The 24,350-nt window shown below is 37.2% G+C and overlaps 5 protein-coding genes across 10 annotated transcripts; 2 read left to right on the top strand and 3 right to left on the bottom strand.

Moving 5' to 3' along the window:
* Positions 1–2,600: 2,600 nt before the first annotated feature.
* Positions 2,601–5,145, bottom strand: Pus1 (Pseudouridine synthase 1). 2 transcript variants are annotated; one of them, XM_069137239.1, is made up of 6 exons: positions 4,960–5,145; positions 4,255–4,635; positions 3,689–4,025; positions 3,350–3,605; positions 3,083–3,228; positions 2,601–2,960 (listed from the first exon to the last, which is right to left on the bottom strand). In XM_069137239.1, exons 1-6 carry the CDS (start codon positions 5,009–5,011, stop codon positions 2,891–2,893), a joined length of 1,242 nt encoding a protein of 413 aa, XP_068993340.1. In that variant the 5' UTR covers positions 5,012–5,145; the 3' UTR covers positions 2,601–2,890. The 2 variants fall into 2 exon arrangements, with proteins under 2 accessions (XP_068993340.1, XP_068993341.1); XM_069137240.1 differs by having other exon boundaries at positions 4,255–4,619; positions 4,960–5,138.
* A 2,777-nt stretch (positions 5,146–7,922) lies between these two features.
* On the top strand, positions 7,923–9,159 carry san (Probable N-acetyltransferase san). The gene is made up of 4 exons (XM_046632066.2): positions 7,923–8,143; positions 8,283–8,439; positions 8,613–8,779; positions 8,889–9,159. The coding sequence occupies exons 1-4, from the start codon at positions 8,136–8,138 to the stop codon at positions 9,064–9,066; spliced, it is 510 nt and encodes a 169-aa protein (XP_046488022.1). The 5' UTR covers positions 7,923–8,135; the 3' UTR covers positions 9,067–9,159.
* A 130-nt stretch (positions 9,160–9,289) lies between these two features.
* Positions 9,290–13,398, bottom strand: Hsl (hormone-sensitive lipase). Of its 2 annotated transcripts, XM_069137515.1 has the most exons (11): positions 13,177–13,396; positions 12,612–12,857; positions 12,326–12,527; positions 12,037–12,250; positions 11,678–11,868; positions 11,343–11,622; positions 10,958–11,180; positions 10,678–10,871; positions 10,260–10,606; positions 10,065–10,190; positions 9,290–9,982 (listed from the first exon to the last, which is right to left on the bottom strand). In XM_069137515.1, the coding sequence occupies exons 2-11, from the start codon at positions 12,818–12,820 to the stop codon at positions 9,911–9,913; spliced, it is 2,058 nt and encodes a 685-aa protein (XP_068993616.1). In that variant the 5' UTR covers positions 12,821–12,857; positions 13,177–13,396; the 3' UTR covers positions 9,290–9,910. The 2 variants fall into 2 exon arrangements, with proteins under 2 accessions (XP_068993616.1, XP_046488015.1); XM_046632059.2 differs by having other exon boundaries at positions 12,612–13,398.
* Positions 13,399–13,420: 22 nt separating this feature from the next.
* Positions 13,421–14,980, top strand: mRpL41 (mitochondrial ribosomal protein L41). Of its 4 annotated transcripts, none has more exons than XM_046632069.2 (3): positions 13,421–13,797; positions 14,153–14,314; positions 14,459–14,980. In XM_046632069.2, the coding sequence occupies exons 2-3, from the start codon at positions 14,155–14,157 to the stop codon at positions 14,782–14,784; spliced, it is 486 nt and encodes a 161-aa protein (XP_046488025.1). In that variant the 5' UTR covers positions 13,421–13,797; positions 14,153–14,154; the 3' UTR covers positions 14,785–14,980. The 4 variants fall into 4 exon arrangements, with proteins under 4 accessions (XP_046488025.1, XP_046488023.1, XP_068993617.1 ...); XM_046632067.2 differs by having other exon boundaries at positions 14,148–14,314; XM_069137516.1 differs by having other exon boundaries at positions 13,421–13,801.
* Positions 14,932–23,605, bottom strand: LOC124221771 (serine/threonine-protein kinase SIK2). The gene is made up of 10 exons (XM_046632058.2): positions 23,451–23,605; positions 22,183–22,389; positions 21,814–21,960; positions 21,402–21,722; positions 21,185–21,308; positions 20,712–20,935; positions 20,464–20,612; positions 19,260–19,795; positions 18,714–19,126; positions 14,932–17,641 (listed from the first exon to the last, which is right to left on the bottom strand). Exons 2-10 carry the CDS (start codon positions 22,306–22,308, stop codon positions 17,522–17,524), a joined length of 2,160 nt encoding a protein of 719 aa, XP_046488014.1. The 5' UTR covers positions 22,309–22,389; positions 23,451–23,605; the 3' UTR covers positions 14,932–17,521.
* Positions 23,606–24,350: the final 745 nt, after the last annotated feature.

Here is a 24,350-nt window from a genome sequence, read left to right as displayed (position 1 = left end):
ATTACATCTTCGATACGCCATTCATAAATACACAACCAGATGAACTTTCGTAAGTATACGACGCCTATAAATTGATGCAATTCAAGTTAGCTATTTCACATTGAATTTTAAATTTGGGAATCGCCCGTCGATGGATATACACATTAGTTTCAGGCTACCGCAGCCTTGGCTGATTTGAAACATTCTCGTTATATCGACTATTTCACGTTCAACCACGACTGTGACACACAAAAACAATGTTCACCTCAATATTTTCGGAGCGTATATGACCACGGTAAAGGTGGATTGTATAATACTCGCATGTATCTATTGACATTCATCTGACAAGTTGTCAAAATTTCAACACACTTACACCTCCCACGCATCCGGTGCATGTGTTCTGCATACGCATATTCGTAGGCACGAGTGCGCAAACCGGTTTTTCAAATGTCCTTTAATTTCCGATGGTTATCTCGTGGTTTAAATTTATTATTATCTGATTTTAATGAGGTGTATCTATGCGGATAAACTATGAAGGTTCCAATTCATTCGTGGAACTGAGCCTTTGAATAAACAAAGACCTCGTTCAATCGGCTCCGGTATCGATCTACGTAGATACATTAATTTTCACGACAAATATGACCGTGGAGTCGAAAATTCGCAAATACGATAACACCAAGTCCATTGTACAGGGTGTAAAAAAATTATTAGTCACCGTTTTACCAGATGAATCTCCAAGTCAAGATCGATGAAGATTCTGAAACATATACCTCCGCAAAATTGATCTTGATCTTGATTATCAACGACAAATGGGGTTGAAAAATTTTAAGATCCTGTATAATTCTATATGTATATTCGTCGAGAGGAACGAACGATTCTCTCAGGCATCATGCGTCGCAAACAACTCGTTCTCACAGAAAATGGTCTTTGAACGTATAAAAATATCTATAAATTTAGGACAAAATTACAAATCGGCATTCCACCGTATTGTGAAATTATTTAGTGAATTCTCTTTATCTGTCAGTTCAACAAGCAGTTTTTCGAGACTCGGGTTCATGAGTTACGATCTAACTGGTAAGAAAAGCGCCTTTAAGACTAACAGATTCGGAAACATAGAAACCCGACAAACGTCAGCCCCACCATCACTTGCGGGAACGAGTATTCAAACGATCTTGACATTTTAGTGACAGTGAAAAATATGGTTACAATAAATAGTTAACTGATACTGATTCTTTTTAAAAACATCAACGGCAAAAAAATTAGAAGATAAATAGGTAAATAAATAAATAATTTTAACTGAAATTCTGTTACAAAAAAGTTCCACTTCGTATCAGCTTATACTATATTTTCATAAATGTTGTGTTCCAACAAAAGGTTAAAATCGTTTCAATACTCGTGCCTATGAACCATGCGGGTGCTGATATTCGTCGGGTTTCTGTTTCTTTTGTTTTGTCACTCTGAAATACGCTTTTTTTCCAGTTAGTTCGTAACTCATGAATCGAAGACTCGAAAATCCGTTTGTCGAACTAACAGATGACTGGAATTCACTAAATAATCTTACGATTCGGTAAAATGCCAAATTGTCATTTTTTTCCAGTAATACATTTTTTTATATGTTCAAAGACCAGTTTCTATGTAAATTAGTTGTTTGAGACGGATGATTCCTGAGAGACTTACGTTCCTTTCGACGAGTGGAATTTTTTCGGATCTTAAAATTTTTTAACTCCATTTGATCTCGATAATCAAGATTGAAACAAATTTTGCGGAGGCATGTCTTTTAGAATCATCACCATTGCAATCTCAACACGGAAAATCATTTGTTAAAACTCCGGTGCATAAGTTTTCTACATCCTGTACAACTTTTCAAATACTCATATGTTTTTCTTTTAAACCAACCTCATTATTATACTCAATTACGTTAAACTCGCGATAAATCGAGTCCGGAAATGCATGTTTGAACGAACAAGAATTCCCCGATTCTTATTGACCGTCATTAATTTAACTTATGTTAAATTTTCATCTCGTCAGGTTTTTATAATGTTAGAATTTTGAAATTGTGATTTTCTACATGTGATCGATTTTTTGAGTCGCTAAATATTTAATGTAATTTTACTAAACTCACCAAAGACGGTCGTTAAACTTGCCAAAAATTTGATACTAATGAACAGGATCATGTCGACGAAAATATGAAACACTATCTCGCCCTTCGGCGTGCCTCGAAAAGCGCCGGAAATCAGGAGTTCAGCACATATATATGAAAAGCCAGTCTTCGCGAGTCAAATGGTCGTACTGAACTGAAAGGATTGGGAGAAATATTGTCCGTGACAGCGCAGAAGAGAGAAAGAAATCGGTATAAACGCAACGCACGTGGTGGTGAAATCAGTGAAGGCTGAAGAGTTATTCGAAAAAATGAATGAAAGTGCAAGTTATCACAAAATTTATGTACGACCTTTACAATTCATTTACTGCGTTGCATCAAAATAATTCTTTTTATAATCATCAATACCGCATCTGGACAAATTTCTGAATCGTCAGTAAATCGAAAGAGAAATGGCCGCTTCTATTTTTGAAACATTACGCAATACTGTGCTGAAATATAACTGAATAATTAACAAGTTCGATGACATTAATTTTGGTTTTTATTAACCTTAATTAGTTTGTGTAAATTTAAAACCATTCCAGCAAATATGGAATTGATTAATCCTTTTCGCATTATTGCTTACTTTCACATATGCTCATACTAATTTTCTCTTCAATTCAATCCGTTATTTACAATAATAATTATTAGAATGTAAAACAAGAAATGAGGAGAATACTGTATGTCAAGGATTTAATACATTATACGTGTTATTAAATCAGGGTATATTGCATCTATTATATTATAATTGATAATCAATTTGGAAGCATGACATTAACTGATAACGCTGTCTTCGCGGATATCGTAGCTATGTCTGCACAGTGTAGCCAACCATTGAAGCATCCTAGGAATCGATTAAGGAAAATCTTGGAAGTGTATGATGAAACTTCTAACTTTGACAAGAGTATAAAATGAAAGATGAATAAAAGTATAGATTGTCACTAAAAGTCATCAGATCAAGGATACGACTTTTCACTCTGCTCGCTCTCACAGATGTAGTTCAGTATGTAGTCTTCCTTGAATTTGACAATCTCATCATTGACCTCTGGCCATTCTAGAGCCTCGTGAATTCCATCCGAACTATATCGTTTGTTATATCTGTCATAATGAACCTAGTGGCGATAAATATGATTCAACTGAACAAGTAAAACAAGGCGTTTTTGCAGAAAGTAAAAATACAAATGCGGTTCCAGAATTCAAGAAATTAATGAAGATATCGTATTTTTCTCGAACCTGATCCAAAACTAATCCTAAACTAGGCGCCATCGGAATGTCTAGCTTCCCTGGTCCAAAAGCTGCATTCAAAGTTTCTTCCGATGTCTGAGTTCTGATAATGGCTATAACCAATGCAACCATTTTTCGAATTTGGTGCAACATAAAACTTTGCCCCTTGATCTTAAGAGTAACAAATTCCATATCATTGATGACGAACGGATCGCTACACGAGCAATCTATCATATATCTCATTGCAGACGGATCCAATGGTTTTCTGCGAATAAAAATTCACCATTTGTTATTCGCGCTATTAACGTAAACCTGAAAAGGAAAATTCTATAAGCTCGTTGCTCTTACACTTTTGATGTAAAATTATGGAAATTATGAGTTCCTTCATACAGTTTCAGCACCGATTGGACCTTCTCAAGTACATCTGGCTGTATCCGGTACTTGTGGAATGGTTCACCATTGATAACAGAAAGCTCCTCAATTTTTTTATCAACGTCATATTCCTCGTTTAGCACTTCCGAATCTGGCGGTTTTTTTGCAAAAGCGAAAGTTGGCATCGTGTAGATATAAGACCGAGCATCACAGCTGCTTTTACTGTTGAAACCTTTCGTTACCCTCTTTATTCCAAAAACTCTGATTTCTTCGGGCAAAAACGCATTTATATCTTCCTTCTTCCCATGCTCAGCTGTGAAAATGATCTGAATGGTGAATCAATCCTTGATATAACTTTGAATATCTCGCCTAAGTACAAAACGTCGCCTATTAGGTAATTCAAGGCCAAGTATACATGTTGAATACTGAAAGTAGTCGAAGAGTCAGATATGTTTACTTCGCAGATCGGCTAACTCACTACCACAAGCGTATCCTAAAAATTCCATGCACAGTCGTATTTGCCAAAAGTATTTTAATCTTACGTAGTTTCAGAGAGACAACCTGTCTGACTGCAGAAACACCTTTGTCTGTTCTAGCGGCTCTTTGAAACTGAATTGTCTGTATAGTTTCAAAAGCTTCATCATTTATGAGCTTTGCTTGGAGTAAAGCCTGTATCAAGTCCTCCTCTATCGTTTTCATTTGTGGATTTCTCTGCATACCGTAATAATTTTTTCCCAAATAACCCAAAAGCATTGCCACTTTTCGCTTCTTCACTCTGTCCGCATTATCCAATTTTTGTTTCTTGTTATCGCTATCCTCTGGCGGCTCTTCTATCAGCCTTTTGTTATCCAGAACTGGAACAGCGACGTTCTCATCGACAACTGGGGCCAGGGCAGAGAACATTTTCCTGCATTTAAAAGACCCTAGGGAAAAGTTGACAGGTTATGTTCAGACAATGAAGTGAAATCTCAAAGTGTGGAAAATTTGAATTACACTAAGAGAAAACACAAAACTTCTATGCAATAATGAAATATGCCTTTTATTGGAATACTGAGAGAGGTAACACGCAACATGCACACGGCTATTATCGATAAACAAGTCTAACGGATTCGAAATGTTTACGATGAAGAAAAATTTATTACGATTGGTACTTTTCAGCGAATAGGCGACTAGGTTATGAGCCCTGCACTGAGGAGTCGTAATGATGGACTGAAGTTAAGTATAATATGGAATAGACTAGTACTTACGGAACAACCAAAGATTATTGACAAGTGTCTCCTTGCAAATATAGCGATACATTTGTGGACGCAGTTTCCTTATGCGCAAAATTCACCTCGTTTACACGCGAGGAAATATAGATACCTTCAAAACATGCTCAAGTAAAAAGCTGCACAACCAGCATGCGACATACTTATATCCACTGTGTATATAGAGATCCACACACTGTTGAGTGATCGCCTACGCCTATGGTTGTGGTGTCATGGAGTAATCACATTCTGTCAGAGAGCCAGCCTTATGGGGATTTGTGTACGACAAGAATTGAATGGTAACTTACCGACATCAACAATTATGGCAATCAGTAAGCAATCTGTAGTAGCGGTACGGCTGATGCATTCACCTAGAAGATCTAGAATCATGCGTTTTTCTTCACTTTACAATGAATTTATTATCATTTGCTTCTACAGTCTTTAGCTCTATTATTTCTGTTGACAAGAAAAAATTATACGTTTCTTAATCAACATTCAGCCGGCTTGTAAATACTGAGCCTTCGACTTTTTCTAAGAAAGCTCCACTTTCCTTAATAACCAAAAAATACCAAGTCGACGCGCTAAAGACGCGGTCAAACTTGAGAACTTTAATTAATCTGTAAAAAAACCTTAAATATCTAGGACTTGTCGGAAATTTCTATCGAATCCCAATCCGCATCTGCGTCTTCTCAAATCCGACACATTACGATGCGGATTGTTTATTCTCAGATGCGAATCAAGTCCGGAAGGGAGGTTGGAAGGCATGCATTATTGTGTGGCGTGACGGTCGGCGGTCCTCTTCGACGCGAAGTCTTCGAGCTCAGCATCTCTCCCCATCCAGCGTACCACGGAACGCAATAGATGATCCAGAGATGCGTTTTGCCCATTCATACGATCACAGAGGGCAATCGAATAAAGCAATGATTAGTAATGACTGAATAATTGCATCGAATATCGTTAGGTTAAAAAGCTTATAAGCTTATAAATGATTCCAAGATTTTTGTACCGCGGAGTCGTTTTTATGTTTCAGGAGGGGAATCTCTGTGTTCGTTTGACGCTGTGGATTAAAAAAGTTAGTAACATCACGATACATCGCGGCCTTCCTACCCTCGCCTGATTCCCAACGGAACCACCCAACGGAGATGTTGAAAAGAAAAACTCACACGCAAATCCACTAACACAGCGACGGATCCCAAAACGACCACCTACGTACCCGGTTACCTATATTCGATCTAAACGATCCCCCATTTTTTCCAACACACATCATTCTTCCTCATTCGCGCCGTGGTCACTGTGACTTACTTTTTCGTTGATCACCTGTAGGGAGCAAAATGTTGCTGTACTGTAGTCAGCCAGGTGCAATAAATATACTTCGTTTAAGTATTTCAATGATGCTGGAAACTATTGGTACATCAACATTTTGTAAAATTGATTAGTAACATATCCTGTATGCTCATCAGTAATTATCTAAGCGAGCTAAATCTGCAGTTGATTTGTACTTGCTGAATCGTAAAAAATTCGAAATGATTCAAGGTACGGCATGAAATTCGATTACGTTACATTATGCCAGACTTTGAAATTTCATCAATTTAACGATCATGTGAATATGATTAAACGACCGTATAATTAACCCTCTGGTGAATCCATCGCAACGGGCAAAATTTCTAAATTCAAGTAAGCTACTGCCAATTAGATTGCAAAAATAATGATTTGACTGAAAGAAAAGCACCGTTGCGATCGTGAATGAACCTATCCAGGCAAGAAATCGAAACAATTTGTGTAACAATTGTTACCGCCACGCCACGTGACAGAGGAAAACCAGGGAAATACCCGTAACCTAACACATGCAAACTCACCAACGTTGCCAAGTAATGGAGAAGTTACTCGGATGTCTCTGCTTAACTCTGGAAACGACAAAAAACAAAACTCGAGTTAATTTAGCAAACAATGCCGACGTACATGTAAGCTGGAGATTTTCACTACTCTAATTAATTATCACTGTTGTCTATTTCCATATTTATTCACCGCATGTTATTCAAGGACAAAAATTCGGTTTCAAAGGGACTGTTTTGAGTTATTAAAAAATTATCACCCTAAGTATTCTTACTTTCTCCAGGTTGCTCCATACTTTGAATGTAGTAGTTCTCGTAGTAGCTGTTCAGGTTGAATGGTAACACACTTCTAATTAGGCTGTTATAAGGAAATAGTAGAATTTTACCCACACTCATTACACACGCGTCAGTTTTTACGTCACTAAAGACTGTCCGTGTCAAAAAAAAACTTTATCTTCGTAATATTTCAGTAACTTTTGATGCACTAAGAAATGAACTACGCAACAGAATAACAAAAAACTCATCACATCGGCACAAATATTAAATATCTACGACACTATTAGACATACCTATGCATTTTGTTGTAGCGATCGTATATCACTTCTCGTACCCGAAATAAACGCGACGAAATAAAAATGGAACGTCCTGAAGTGAATAGCATCGGATGATTTTTCTATGAATTCACCGAAAATATTTCACCAATTTAGTCATACAGTTGAAGTACGTAACAGTCGAATTGCTATCGTCATTTGTTCAGCGTTAGAAAAACCGGTCGCAGGCATACTTCACTGAAACGATCCTCTTGGTGACTTTGAACTGTTTATTTGACGATCACTTCACAATGCCAGCCTCACAAACCGAGTTAATGACAAAAAAAATCCTCACACTAAGCAGAAATTCGCACAAATTCGACATTCAGCACGCGACCGAAGCACGTTCGAACTTCTCATCTTCCCAGAATTCCGTGAGTTACCTGAAGGCAGCCGCTGCAGAATCACGCTTGTGCTAGCGGTTGAGCGGCAAAATAAAAAAAAAAAGAACATCGCAATTTTGACTGTCGGTACGTCGACATGGGGGTGTTCTACTTTGCTGACTGATACTGCTTGTAGATGTCTTCACAGGGCGTCCACTAACCCTATCCCGCCTATTCGTATCTTTACCACCTTCACCTAGCTCCGACTGCAGACGAAATTTTCGGAGGGATTCGAAGTACCGCACGAATCGCTCATTTTGATCTGAATATTATTTATTGACGACTACAGTACCTTACCTGACTAGCGTTTTCACGCATTTATTTGTAGAAATTTATTTATTTTGAGATAGGTGAATATCTATTAACGTATAATGACAAGGTGAGTAACCGTGTGTCCCAAATTTGAGGTTAGACTGTCGACCGTTGCTGCATGCTCGACGAATTGTATTTAAAAATATTTTTGCCCATTATACCTTGCAACTATATAGCAATAATTATTTTCCTTTATCAACGCACAGATCAAAGATAGAATTGGGGGATGTTACACCCCACAACATAAAGCAATTGAAACTGCTTAATCAAGTCGTATTTCCTGTCTCGTATAACGAGAAATTCTACAAAGACGTCTTGGAGGCTGGCGAGCTGGCTAAACTCGCTTACTATAATGACATTGTGGTATGTTATTTAATTCGACTCATAGATAATTATATATCCCTGACAAGCAAAATTTAGTCTCCTTTCACACATGTGGTATTCCAATCCCAGCTACACAGATTTACGTATGAAACAGTTCGGATGTCACTAGCATAAATATTTTCAAACAGTTTATCTTCAAACACTAATTTCAGGTAGGGGCTGTGTGTTGTCGTGTAGATACCTCAGAGAACTCGCGCCGTTTGTATATAATGACTTTGGGATGTTTGTACCCTTATAGACGACTGGGGATCGGCACTGTTATGGTACAACATGTACTTAATTATGTCTCTAAAGACGGGAATTTTGACTCGATATTCCTGTAAGTTATTTGAGTTACTTATTTAATTTACAAAATCTCCACACATAGTCTAAATTGAACTGAGCGCATGAAGTTCTTTTATTAACGTGTTGCTTCTGCTTTTGATCAGGCACGTACAAGTTAACAACGAGGGGGCTATTGATTTCTACAAAAAGTTCGGCTTTGAAGTTGTTGAAACGAAAAAACATTACTACAAACGTATCGAACCTGCAGACGCACATGTGTTACAAAAAACTTTGCGCCCGCCAACAACAGCTAATCATCAAAATCAATCAGCAAGTCAATGAATAAATTCTCTTCATGTATCAATCTTCCATCATCTGTTTTCATCGTATAATGTTATCTGCTGTACAAATTGTCAATAAAAATTGTTCCTTATATCCAATTTTTGTATAACCTATCGTGAAAAATTTAGCACTAGTAATAAAATGGACAGTTCTAATCAATTTCAATTCGAATTGAACCACATACAAACAGTGTCAACACTGAAAATTGAACACGATCTAGGTGTTCACTAAAAAAACTCGAACATTTATTGTTTGGTTAGTGTACAACATAGATAAATTTAGTTAGCTTCATAATTTTTCAATTACATCTGTTACAACATAGATAAAATTCAACTCTGGTAGGGAGAAATTCTTCAATTCACGTAACTTTCACCGGTTCGTAATATAAATATAGCATCGTCACGTATTTGTTACTTATCACCAGTAACACATGAATTATTTCTGGAAAACTTCAATATACATTCCCAGCATAATAAGTACTTCAAAGAGATTTCACCTTGAATTATTGTGTAGCTGCTTGATCTTACATATATTTTGGAATCTCACCTGTCCTGTACGGCTTATGACCGTATTTTGGAATACAACTAAATTGACTAAATTCATGTATAGAAATAGATCGCTCATTAGAATAAATATAATACAATTCATTTAAATATTAGATGTGCAAGCCAACATGTAGTAACAATTGAATCCTGTAGTTAGCAACCAGAAGCTTATTACCTAAATGGTTATTATGTGAAGCAGGTGCTTCGAGTGGCTTCAATAATCCACGATTCAAGACTAGTACTCTTTCACAACTTTCAACATTCGAAATTCGCAATGCACCTAGGTAATTGGTAAATAACTATTTATATTCCAACAGCTCTCGTATTCGTCTTACACAAAGATTAGAGCCATCACTTGCTTCCTTTGATACCTAAGAAAAAAAAGAGTTCCAATTTATGGAGTAATATAAAATTTGACAATTTCATTAGCGTTTAATACTCTACACTATTTACCAAGCAGAAATTAAGAAACCCATGTGGTAATCCAGAAAGTATATCCAGCGTCACTGGATTTCCCAACGTTTTCAATTTTCTAGCAAACATCACACAATCGTCCAAACACGGATCTAGTTCCAGAGTCTGCACACACCAAATAATTACTTATTCCACTGTTATTAAAGAAATACTAAAATGATACGTTATATTTACCAAAATTTTGACTGGCGGTATTTGTGCCAATGTACTGCCAGATGCTAAGTATGGACTTAAGTGTGGATCTCTAGGCACAGTGAAGACGAATTCATCAGAAGGACTTTTTTCGCCTTCAGCATCCAGGAATCGTGCCTTATTACCACCGCCGAAGCTCCAGCCAAATAAAGACCACGATTTCTCATTTCGTGGATGCTTTTCCTCTTTAGTTCTTTCCCCGTTTGAGACGGCTGCTAAATTCTCAGATGATTTATTTTTGTACAAATCTAAGAACTGAGTAATGTACTCCTGCGATTGCGTTTGTTCTCGCAAATTCGCCTTGCTAGGAGTAGCAGCATCTAGGGTGACTGAAACAACCAATTGTCAATGTCTTTCACATATCTCACTTCTCAATAAAGTCTTCTCCATAAATATTGACCTTGTACTGCATCAGCTTCGGCAAGACTGACCGAGTTCAAAGTAGAATCAGATGGGAATGAAGGCAACTTGTGCTCTTCATTAGTTTCATCACCATTAGGACTGAGTGCAAGTGCTATCAGATCGCTTTCGCTTACTTCTGCAAACGACTCGGTCTCTGATGCTTGACACTCCCCGTTCTCTCTCTCCTTAGCCCTACAAATGATAAATTGTGATTAATTTACTATCGCTATACACAGTATTCTACTGAAAAGTCACCCAACAAAAATTTTATCGTATACCGTTGAGACTGTTGACTTTCACCCGAAGCATAAGCTTTCAAACATCGCATCATAAATCCGAATGGCAGAAGCGGATCCGTAAGACACAACAAGCGGGCCGGAGAAGGTATGAACTCGACCAGAACTGGTGTGTATGCCATGAAAATTCCATCTGGTTTTCGAACATTCAGTTCTAAACATTTTAAAGTGGCTCCCAAGTTTAGATTAGCTCCAGCAGAGTCCCCTGTAACCATTTCCAATGAATAATTATTCCAGGCAAAGAAATAATATTGCTCCGAGAGGTGTTTTGGCTTCTCATAAACGTAGATGCTCAAAAATTGCAAAGTATTGTTTTTCACATTTAGTTGTGGTTCTAGCTGTATAAATTTACACAAATACGGCATACCTGCAAGGATAACTTTCCGCGCTGAACTTCCCAACAGTGTACTGGCATTTTTTAAAGCCCATGCGTAAGCATAAAATACTTCTTCCAAAGCTCGAGGATAAGGAGCTTCTGGAGCTAAACTGTAATCTATACTCAGAATTGGAACACCAAGCTGGACCGCCCAATCACGTAAATAAACTTCATGAGAACGTGAGCTTTGGGCCACAAACCCACCCCCGTGACAATGAATCACTAGTCCTTCTGACAGAGGCAATGACTGATCAACTCCACATGAGCCAATCTGCGGAATACAGTTATATGAAAGTTAGTTTTGGTCTGTAGACTGACAGGCTTACCATCCCTTTTCTGTGATGAGAGCTCAGAAGACGAACAGACAGAGGCATCTCTCCTAAGTGACTACATGGTACGGGAATGGAAACCATCGCACCATTTTCAGATTCAAGAACCAGTTCCTCGGGAGGGATTGAAATCATTTGGTTTACTGCAAGTGTGGGCATCATCATAGCAGGCAACCGTTGAACCAAATCTGAAAGGTTAAGACACTTATACCTGTCTGTAGTTGCAATAGTGTTAAAAACGAATATTTACAATAAAACAAAAATTTCAACTTTGGTAATTCGTAATGTAAATACTAATTTAGAAATAAGAGTTAGAAATATAGTTTCAGCAGTAATTGATTAACAATATTATGCACCTGTTTCATTGAGCAGCCAGAAGTCCTTGCAAAAATTGATGTCAGCACATTGAGAAATATTAACTATACGCCGTGCCCTTGCCTCTGGATCGACTAGATATTTTAACGAATTGGTACACCTTCCGATAAGCGTTCCATTCGCGTAATATACTTCACTGAAGGAGACCATGCAAAGTGATATTGTTTTCAGCACTCGTTTAATGCTGTCGCAAAACTGTAAAGATAAATGGCATATCTCGAATCAAAAGAAATCGATAAGTTCATATATAAAATTAGTAAAATTATATACCTGGAATCCTAAGCATCTCCCATAAAAACTATACTGATTGACACTTTCCGTTTGATCTAAGAGCTCCTGAGGACTGTGAGAATCCGAAGAAAACAGAGAGGGCTTTTCATTGACAGGTGTATCGCTCCATAAATAAAGAGTTTTCAAATGTTGTAAGCATGTGCACAAAGATGCTAACAATTGCAGACAAGCTTCTACCTCTCTGAAAATAGTTAAACGTAATGTGTGAAAACATTGTCGCTATTGAAATAATCTTCAGGAATCGATCGTTATTTAGATCGCATACCTCATGTAATAACTTTTGCGGAATAAAACGGAATCTCGCTGGCAGCATAGCTGGCGGCAGATGTAGACGGAATGTAATATACACTTATCAACTATTGAGAGAAAACTTCGATAACCGTTACCCGGTGTTTGAGAGTCAAAATCAAATAGCGGTGCTATCTTGGATATCTCTCGATACAACGGACGGACCTGCTCCAAGTGATCCAGCATTGCTGATAAAGCTGCATTTAAGCGAAAACCAGCCTCACTATGATCAGTTGCAAAGTATTCGGCATTAGCTTTACATAACTCACGCAAAGCACCCCAATGCGGTGGTTCTAGCTCAGCGAATGGTTTGGCAAAGTCATAATCAAATGTAGACATTGTATATGAAGTTTATATTACAAAGTTTTAAATAAATAAATAAAAAATGTGATTACTTCATTAAATATATTATCTATGGGATTGTTATTTGTGTATTAATGATAAAACTTTTGAACTTTCGCGGACGATTCAACGACAAGAAATGGACGGAAGAATTTAAAATACGTTCGAACTATTTCTTTGTTAAATCATGATTTCGTCACCGTTGTTGTTTGTCACTTCTTCCTGTTGACAGTGTATACACGTAGACGCGAACATTGCCCTGAGGTCAAAGTCGAATAGGTTAGAATGAACAAATCGTTTACTCAGCACTGAAATATCTTAACCGATATCATTGAAACCGTTGAATTCCGCAAATTATTAATCGTCCAACTGTATCAATCGGTCTTCCATCGTTCACGAAATTTTTATCGTCGATTGACGTTTAACATTTGCCTGCGGGCCGCCATATTGATTTAAATGTCATGCACGCAACACGCACGACTCGAGTGGCCGACTTTCAATTGTTGATTTTCAATATCGTACGCTAGCGCTGCATATAGCAATTTAAAGACAACAATCGATCAGAGAATAATTTGCAAGTTGAATAATTCTTTACATCCTGAATTTTTCAACTGTCTGCATTGGATTTTTTCATATTGTTATTATTTAAAAGTAGTAAAATTGCACTGCTATGCTCCCCCATTGACTATCAAAATGTAAGGCAAGGTGTAAATTCTGTGTCACGTGGTTCCAAAACCTGCCTATAACGCGTGTTTAAGTGTATTCGATTTGATACTGTTTGATATCGGTTTCTGCGGTGTTCTTGGGTTCCGTACTCACAGGTATGTAAGTACTGATATTCCTTTATAATTAATTAATCTAAGAATATTTCATCATTAAGTCCACAACTCGCTACTCATATCGTAATAAGTTTGACTGCAACACATGTTTGAGACAGCCGATGGCCAAATATTGTACTGAATGAAAGTTAACCTCAAACTGTTGTGAAGATGAATTCTATTTTAAGCTTAATCCATGTCTCATGTTTATTCTTTTGGCGTTGCTTATTTTTTCCTTGATGCTATAATATGACACGTAGAGAAAATGTAACTGTAATGTCAGAGTAGAAAGAAGAGGAAAATTTCTGGGTCTGGTTATTAGTCGTGAATAATTCTTGATATATTTTCACAAGCTTAGCCATGGCTTCTGCCTGCATGATTATACAGAGGAGTATCACGACAAGCTGTGTCTGTCACGGGAAGCGTAACTTTCGGAAATTCCTTTTATATAACAAGCGTGGTACCAAAAAATTCAAGGAACAACAGGCGATAAAACCGCATCCGCAAATTCCTATTGACCGTGAGTAACACCAAAAATATGTAAAATCGTCAACATGTTTCCTCGGTGACTAATTTTATGATCAGACTTCAATCAGAGTACGAAATATCGATGGTAGGTTAGCAAAGAACATTAATAAGGATATTTTTCATTTTAATACTACAGGTCGTGGAGTACGACTCACTGGCTACTATCTTGGGGAAAAATGGATCGAAGTGCCTGAAATGATACCTGAAATAATTGTTCCATCGCTGGAAGGCTTTAATCTTAAACCTTATGTAGCTTATCACATCTCTGAAGTACAGCAGTCAGAATTCACCCCTAAAGACTTGTTCGATGCAGTGTATTCGAAAAAAATTACCGACGATTTCCGGAATAAAAAACTGGCTGAAGATGGTAGCCCCTTAAATCCTAGTGAAAATGAAAAACTAACTGCCGAGGAGGCCAAGCTGTTGGCCGGGAAGACTGGCTGTGATCTTTTTGGTGATTAAATCCTTTACTCCCCATGTATTGTATAACCTAGTTTTATCATATTCGTAGTTTTGTAGATTTATCACGTTCTGCCAGATATACGTGAAGATGTGTTAAGATAAATGAGTTCTTATTATACCAGAGCCGCTATTGTTTTTCCGATCACATAGAGAAACTAGATTCTCACATATGTGAAAATAAACACGTTAAACCTCAGTCTATTGTCTGCATACTTTCCTGAAGCTACAAGTTTTTATTTGAAACGAGATTATGGGAATCGATACAAATTGATTTCGACTAAGGCTTGTTATACTCTTTATTTGTTACAATCTAAGCGCGTTCTAAATTACATACACTTATACTTATCTACAGATTATATATGGTAATTATTTACTATTATTTGTGATTGTTAAATGTCGAAAAATTAAGTATAAATTTAGATTGTGTCAGCATTTAGCTCTTGTTAACACACTAATGTAACAATCTGGGCCTTATTTGGTGGCTTAGCTCAATTTTGCTTGTGTTAATAGTAAATAATTACCTAAACAAATTACTGTAGTTATTGACTAGTATCAATGGCATCTTAGACCTTTTATGATAAATAATACATTGGTTTCAATTTACAAAATACCTATTCAATCGAACTTACACTGAGAATTTAAATCACTTTTGTTAAAAACTCAAGTTATTATATTTTATTGCTATTAAATGAACAGTACGTTTTACAAATCGATTCTTACACTATGAACTACGTGTAATACATAAAACTTATCATATTGAATCGGGCTTTATTTTACTTTATTTCAATTTATCATTGAGCTACTAACCAGGTTTATTTTCAATTCTCAAACATAATGCGATGCACACCCAGTGTCTCATTTAAAATGAACGATGAAACAACAATTAGTCTACCTTATCTGCTATTAATCCGCTTATCAAAAGTTTTTGAGCGAAATTTGATTGTTTATTGGGTAAAAAATGGCGAAAAATTTGAATAGTAAAATCGTTGTCAGTTGTGCGTGGCCGATATTGCTTCAATGCTTCCAAGTATCTTATGAATATACTAATCAAAGGAAGAGAACTGAATACAGAAGTCATTATGAGACTGATTCCATATATCTTCTATGCTTTTGTACGTACATAATAATAAATCTGCTTCAAGTGGTACAAAAACGCATAAAATTCTTAATAGTCGATATTTAAATATTAAAAAATGAGAGTCAAATTCATATTTATTGTCTCGATCTTAAAATTTTTTCTTTATAGGTTCTGATTCTATTATTAAACAGAGTGTTCTAAAAAAGTATGCTCTAAATCATATCTCATAGCTTACACTGATATTCCGAACTCTTTCACTACGCTCTTACACCTTAGCTAACGTTCATTGCTACTATCATAATAATTATTCGTATCTAATTTCCATCAGTATTGGTATGACCAGCGGAAATCATGTAAGACCGTTTTCTGTATTACCTTTGCTTAGTCCAAAAATTCGTATTTCCATACTGATTTATCAAATATAATTAACTTATAGTTATACTTATTCGCTCAAAGTTTGATATTTTTTTCTTATTAAGAAGTACATTACTTCCACTTGTCATAGTTTTTGAAGGAGAGAACACAAGTTGATCAAGTCCGCTATAATATTTCAATGATAAAACTCAGAAGTTTATTCTCCGGACTTGTTGTAGCAACAGAAAATAACGTTTTTCATGCATATTATTATCTATTCAAGTTTTACTTTTTGCTAAAATCTTTATCGATGGACTAACATTTATTACCCAATGATATACTCATTGGATAAAATAATGGACAGTGACTTACTTCACTCGAGTTTCTGGGTTCCTCATTAGTAGTTAATATTAATAACGCTTGGTGTTTTTTCTTTAGTTTGAATCATCAGTCTGTGATAAACATGGCTAATCAACAATTGAGTTATCTATGTGTGACAAAGATAACTTGTGCAGTTGGCGAGTAATCAATCATTGATTCTATCTTCCATAATTTCAAATAATACAAGAAACATATATTTTATGTAATGCAAATATGGTGTACGCTTATTTTTCTGCCTGCCTTCTTTACTTAAAAGTGTACTCTTCTGTACTCCGAATAGTGAAAAAGAAGTTGTAAACCATAGTTTTGCTATGTAAAGTATTGCGTGCTCCATAAAGGCAAAGTCTTCCTCATCTCGTATATTTGCAATACTTGTCTTCAACTCGTGCACGCACTCGCCAACGACTCATAATGCTAACTTATGCTCGGCGTAAAAAGACCTGTTCTGCCTCCCTGTTGCACAATCTACTATTACAGTCCTAAACAGCTAAGTATGTAACACATAATAATGATCCGAAAGATTTCAAACTTTTCCAAATTTTCCTGATCTTGTCAGTATGATTCTTCAATTTAGATTTCAGATTGGTTGATTTTAAAATAATTTAAGTTATTATATGAGTTATTTGTATTTCCGAATCAAAAAACTGAGAGCTAAAAGTTTGTCTACTACGACTTATGATAGTCGTCTGAAATAGTCAAAGTGGTAACAGAGCCCCTAAACAGATTGTTTCCTTTCTTTCCGTTTTTCTGTTTTGAATAACAAAGGATACGATTTAACAAAACCATTTAAGATATGTATCATATTCACAAAAAAGACGAGAGATTTTTTTAGGTCAACAGAACGTTTTTCGCGTTGTTTGCCGCAGAACTATATAATACATATCAAAAACGCATGTCAGGACTAGTATGCAGTACACAAGGTGTTCATTCCATAGGGTCTCCGGCGTTTTCAAATATTGTTGAGTGGGGACTGGTGCCGCTGGGCCACAAAAAACCTCCCACTCCACCAGTGGGCAGATACGAAGCCCCTCCACCCAGTCCTACCTATTGTTATAATTTTTATGTATTCATTTACATAACTCATTGTCGACTAATTTCTACATAGCATGAAAAATTTGCAATTCGTGTAATCGTTTATTAAGACACAAATGAAAATTAATTGTAATAACTGTGAAACTGATTTAAAGGAATATCAAATTCATCCAACACTTTTTTTGAGTTTTCGTCGCAAGTTGTTCCCGTAAATATTCAATATCATTGCAGAATTATTAATAATTAATCAAATACGTAATGTTATTATCAGATTTGAGTAATTATGAGGAATTCCAATTGCATAAAGTTAAAATTTCACAAGTTCTTGTAGAATGAATTTTCCCGGAACTTTTTAAAAAAGCAGCAATTAACTGTCACGTATCTACAAATCATCAAACCGACAGATCGATTGGTTTTACACAAAGTAAATTAATTGACTACTAGGAGTCGGGGCACATCTTATCTGTGTGTAAATAAACGTATTATTCACTTCTTATCTCTTGAAAGACGGTTAGTTAGTTGATGATGTGTTTTGACTAGCGTGTGGCATTCTAATGTGTTCTTTGATATTTATGGGTCAAGGATTAGCATGCGGATGAGGTAATAAATGAAAGATTAAATAATAAATGCAACAACTTAAATAAAAATAATCGTTTATTCGAGTCTAATGAATAAATAACTGTAGGAACTAATCGCAGGTACTAGCTAAATGATGTTTGCAAGTCATATTCGAATTATCAATTATTCAACTATCATTTCTGTAACAGGTATCTAAGCTAAACTACAACTAGTTCTAAGCTAAAAAATAGCATATAGTGTCATAGATTTAACATATTATAGAATTCGGGCATGATGATCACAGATAAAGCGCGTGTATACTGAATAGTCAATCCATTTCAAGAATTACTCATTTATTTCGTATATTTACCTAACTTGACAATCTGTTACAACGACTTCACAAAATAACGTACCAATATTGTACAAAATTCTCAGGGAAACTTGTTTCACATCTCTCGCGCTATTTGATAGTTGCCGATTCTATAATCCAGTTATTCTATAACTTAAAATTCTCTTACGAGATTACCTGCTGGCTCCACAGGAGTGTTCTCTCGGCTAACTGGCAGTCGGCAGCTAATCTAGAGGGCAAACTCTTCCATCTCTCTTCATCTCTATCCCTCTCGAGTTCCCCATCTCCATGGCTCATGGATAAGGGTGGTAGGATTTGTGTACGTTGGGCCATCTTATAGCTATCTTGTCTGGGCACATGATCTCTTCGTCTATTTCCTGCACCAGATGCAGCAGGCGTTGGTGTCGGACTGCCACCACCTCGCTGGCGATGATATAAGTTTCGCTTCTGCTGCAGCATTCTTTGTTGAACAAGCAACTGCAACTGTGTTCCAGAATCAGCACGGATCTTAAATTGTGGCTGGGCCTGCGTTGGTGTCACCGGTGGTCTCAAATGAACCAGGTCTAGATGTCCTCGGGCTTTTCCAGAATCTAGAATCCATGAAGAAAGTTAAGTCCGGTCTCTAGGGATGAAAGAGCAGTATTATAACCATTTGCACATCTTCTGATGGACCAGTAATTGATACGTTTTAATAGCACCTAATGTAATGATATTTAACTGTACCTTGAATACTGCGCTGCTTTGCCGATCGATCTCCTCCTCCTCCTTGCGGGCAAAACAGTAACCGTGGACCTCCGTCGGAAGCTCTGCGTCCTTGAGACACTCTTGATATTCTTGCTGCTACTAATGAAGGACTTTTAGGGGGTGGCGGAGTACACGACGGTAAACTGCTAGTAAAGCATCCTGTAGCAGTAAAGTCTGGAGGGCAACCCGAGTCAAAACTTGATTCAAATAAATCCGATGATGAACTGCCGTCACCGGTGAACAAGGACGTATGATTTGGAGGGTCTGTAGGAGGACTATCAAAATGATGTTGCTGATAATCGCTCAACCTTCGATTGACCATTTGACTGTCTATTCGTTGACTTATATCTCGGTCAAGACCAAGTCGGTGTTCTTCTAATTTTATTTGAGCTTCTCTCAGCTCGTCACCACTTGGTCCTTCTTCCAAATCTCCCTCCGCGCTACAGCAACCCTCATCTGTAGAGGAACTTGTTGAACTAAACCGCTTCCCAGCCCTGCTAGCGTCTTCTCTGGTTCTGCAAATAAATTTTCTCAGATTATACTTCAGAAATAGTTATACATTTCGAGCTTACATACTGACAAGCATAAAAAATACAAATTGATATATATGTAGAGTTCAAGTAAATAGTGTGGGAGATGATGCAATAATAGATAGCTTGAAACCATTTTACTCTATTATATTCAGATATTTGCCGCATATAAATAAACTTTTCACAATCAAATGATACGATTAGAACAATTAGTAAGAACTGTCTGTGTTCGTTTCTATTCTGATAAGTTCTTTTAATTTGAAAAAAATACGAATGAAATTACAAAGCCAACTAAGCGCCGCGTCAGGATGCCGTTTCGAATTTCGATACAAGCGAGGAAAAAATAAAAAATTAAATTAAGAGTTACCGAAACTGAAAGAGACAGCTCACGATCTTCCAATCCGACCTGTCCAGACAAAATCCCCAATTTTCTCACTGATCATCGATCAACACCAATCAATCACTTCAACGTCCGACTAAGCTATCGCTGTAAATAAAAACCAAACTGTTAACATCTAACCTGACTGATATCCACGATAGGCAGGATTGGAAGTTTAATTTGTGATTCAAATAATACTTGGGAATCCGAACACCAAATTCAGAAAAAAGCAAAAAAACGAAACGCAAATGAAAACGACCAAATTCTTGCCCACCTCGATTTAAACTTCTCTTCTGTGCCGCGACCTGGTGTAGGCCAGCAACTGGTGTTGTTACTAACATTTGTACTGCGATGCTGTTTCAACTTCTCCAACAGTAAAAAGTAGATAGCTGCGTGATGGTCATAGCTGTTGTTTCTGAGTGACTGTTAGTTGAACGAGCAATTAAAATTAAATCATTGCAAATTGTTGTAATCATTGCAAATGTTGATCAAAGACTGTTCTCTATTTTTTTATAAACTCACCTCTCTGGTACGAGTCACATCAATTCCAAGGCTGTGCATGAGACGTAAAATTTGTTCATTAGGCTCTTGAACAGTTTGCGTTGTCGTTACTGTTGCAATACCGGGAAGCTCTGCATCATTCGCATCCACAATGCCAGACATCCAACGATGTCTCTTTATTTGAGGAATCGTATATCGCTTTCCTGGCTCCAATACCAGCATCTTACGTATCAGGTTCTCGCAATCTAATTGCAAAAGATACCACTTGAAGCCTGACGTTTACGTCTACTTGCTGAGTATACAATTTTTTTGATTAGAGATTCTGACTTTCAACTGCGGCTGATTACACAGTCTAGTCTGTGTTACAGTCTAGACTGATAAAGTTAATAACCATTATAATACAAATTGCCCTGGTCGATTGCTCCATCCATTGCAGTAATGAAATATACATTCAATCAAAGCATTAATTATACCATATCATATTTTTTTATTACCTGTACTCATAAAATATGGAATACGAAATCTTCCGCTCAATACACGATCTCGTAATGATTGCAATGTAGATCCGTCAAATGGAAGAGCACCGCAAACTAACACATACAGAACTACTCCCAAGCTCTAAAATCATAAACAGTTGCAGTCAATTGCCTGGAAAAATGATTGCAGTCATATGAAAACTTATCGATAATCATAATGCCTGAGTTAACTCACCCAGACATCAATTTCTGGGCCAGCATAGTGTTTTCCACGAAATACTTCCGGTGCGGCATAAGGTGGACTACCACACCATGTACTTAGTCGTTCCCCAGGTGAAAATCTATTACTGAATCCAAAGTCTGCAATTTTCACGTTCATTTGGGCATCGAGTAGCAAATTCTCAGCCTTCAAATCACGGTGTGCTACTCCTATCGCATGACAGTACTCAACTGCAGACAGGATTTGTGCAAAAGTTGCTCGTGCTCGTGGTTCTCCCATTCTACCATACCGGGCTATATAATCAAATATTTCACCTCTGCTTGCATATTCGCATACCTGTGAAATGCAGTGAAAAATTTGCACTGTTATATTGATCTAGATATACATAGGTACAGTTAATGCTAGAAAAATTTTATTCATTCTTTACCATGTATATCATATTCTTAGTCTCCATAACTTGATAAAGCTTGACAATATGTGGGTGTTCCAATTGCTTCATTATCTCTACTTCACGGTACACCTTCTCCAGATTTGTCGAGTCCAGTTGAGTCTTATCTATTATCTTGATTGCTACCTATTATACACATCAAAATTGTAATTACATTTACAATAATTGACAGTTGAACAAAGTCATCATTGAAAATACAGCCGGTTGAATGGAATATCAAAGTATGCCACATGCATTGATAAGCCAGAGTTTGGACCCAGACCATAGTTCGATAATCATTAGATTAATAATATCGAAATTTGAATTTTAATGTTTTTCTTGATTTTGATCAGATTTATCCTTAATCACCTCTGTTTTGGTGATTCGATGACGGGCTAACTTGACCACAGCAAAGTTACCCTTGCCGATGGTTCCTTCGATGTCATAAAATCCAACACGGATTTGTTTCTTGCTCTGGCATGCGCTACCCTCCATTTTTTCTATCTTAATCTTAATTCGTTGAACGGTATTTGTATCAACCAATCAATTGGTTTCTTCACCGTTTTCTACAAGAACCTGAAAAAATGATTTAATCATATATGCACCATATAATTGTAGCATTAGTATTAGCCTTATTTGAGTTGTGTTTGAAGAAGGAAATGATGCTTCACGTGATACTTCAATGTAATTTGGGTTGCCTGCTATGCAGAAGCTTTTATTGTTACTGAAATCGTGCAATGTCTTTGTCTGTATGCAACGCGAGTATTCAAGTTCAATATCCAGTCTGCAGTTTCAAAAAATCCTGCAGTTTGGTGGAGGAATATTGAAATTTCCAGGAAACCAAGGAACTTCTAATGATCTACAATTTGTAGGAAGCAGAAACACAATGAGAGATAGTAATTATATACATATAGGCTTAAAATGTAATTTTTGTTCTCGGAGAATGAGTTACGGATAAACGTTTGGGATTCAACAAAACCATTATTGTACATGACGCACTATTGTACATGATCCTGCCTAAAGGCTCAAATCGTGTTTTCTTTACATTAGATTTTTTTTCGATCCACATCTGTTTAACGTGCGTCATCGTGTACGCACCGATGATCATATATCGTTGGGTATGTATAATGTGTATGAGATAAAAATGATTCCTGCAACAAGTGCAGCAACGCGAAAGAACAAACGGTGACTATAATTGACGTCACGTACGTCCATATTATAACACTAGAAAGAAAGTACGCGCGGTCTTTAAGTATGCATGTATGTATGTACTTATCGACGGGTATCTAGTTCGTATCAATAGTCGGTCGATACGCTGTTATTCGGCACTACTAATTTCGTTCACCTAGAAGTCGAGAAATCCTATAAATATCAAAAATAGAGATTCCGCGGTGCGCGTAGTGCGTGTAACTCTGGTATTTGACGTAACGCTTGCGTCAATTGTGACTTTGAAAAAATAAGACTAGCGAAGGAGAGAAATGGGACGGGGAAAAAGTGTTGAGCAGAAGAAAAAAAAAATGACAGTCTATGGAAGCGTTCGTGAAAGTTTAATCAAATCTCGGAACTTTCCCCACGTAGGTCTACAGCTATCGCGATCAACGGCAGCAAGTAACGGACACTGCAACATATTCACTTACCCAATGCAAAGGATCCTAGCGCCCATGCCATCTGTTAGTGGTTAAAAATTGCCCGATCCTGTTGTCACGTACATTCAAACGACACTCAATCGGCCCATCGCGACTAACCGCGCGGCGAGACGGTTCGATACCGACTAACTGCCGGCCATATTGTTGCCGGCATCCCCTTGGCCGCCCCTGACGTCGCGATCCCCGCGGCTGTCGCAACCAGGGCCTGCCGTACGCACGCGTTATCTTTGACAATTGACGTCAGCCGGATAGCGGCCTCAACGTTAATTGCTTTAATGCAATTACACGGTAAATACAAGATCTATTCAGTCACCTACACACGGAGAGAAAAACCTCGGCGAAACTGTCTAGCGAGGCGCCCCGCGAGGTGCGGCTGGTACTTTGACTAGATACGGTACTGCTTGACGTCATTGAATGACGTCAATGTGTAACTCCCTAACCGACTCCCCCCCTTTTGGAAGAACATATTATTATCGCGCCAACGCAAGAACAGTACTATGTACCGCAAGCTTTCGAATATTCACAGGGGCTTTGTGGTTTAGCCTATATTATTATAATATTATAATACCACAGAGGATGGTCAAGGCTTTCATAAATGTTTTTCAAAGAGAGACTCATTTACAGAGTTCTCCGATTATCCCATGCTAATACGGGTGAAATAATGATTTTACAAACCGCGAGTCGGTATACAGAAAGATTTACTGTACGAGTTACGACATTCATTTGAAAGTCTTGCGCGTCATACTTTTCGAATACACCGTAAAATTTAGTTTATTCTTTTCACCGGGTATCGTTTGCAGCTGTAACCACGTCCGCTGTACAGCATAATGTAATAACTCTGACATACATACATTATACAGTACATTGTAGCAATAGCTACGTAAAAAGGCG

The sequence above is a fragment of the Neodiprion pinetum genome, chromosome 6 (genome assembly GCF_021155775.2).
Source record: "Neodiprion pinetum isolate iyNeoPine1 chromosome 6, iyNeoPine1.2, whole genome shotgun sequence".
NCBI lineage: Eukaryota > Metazoa > Arthropoda > Insecta > Hymenoptera > Diprionidae > Neodiprion > Neodiprion pinetum.
This window is presented reverse-complemented; position numbering and strand designations above follow the sequence as displayed.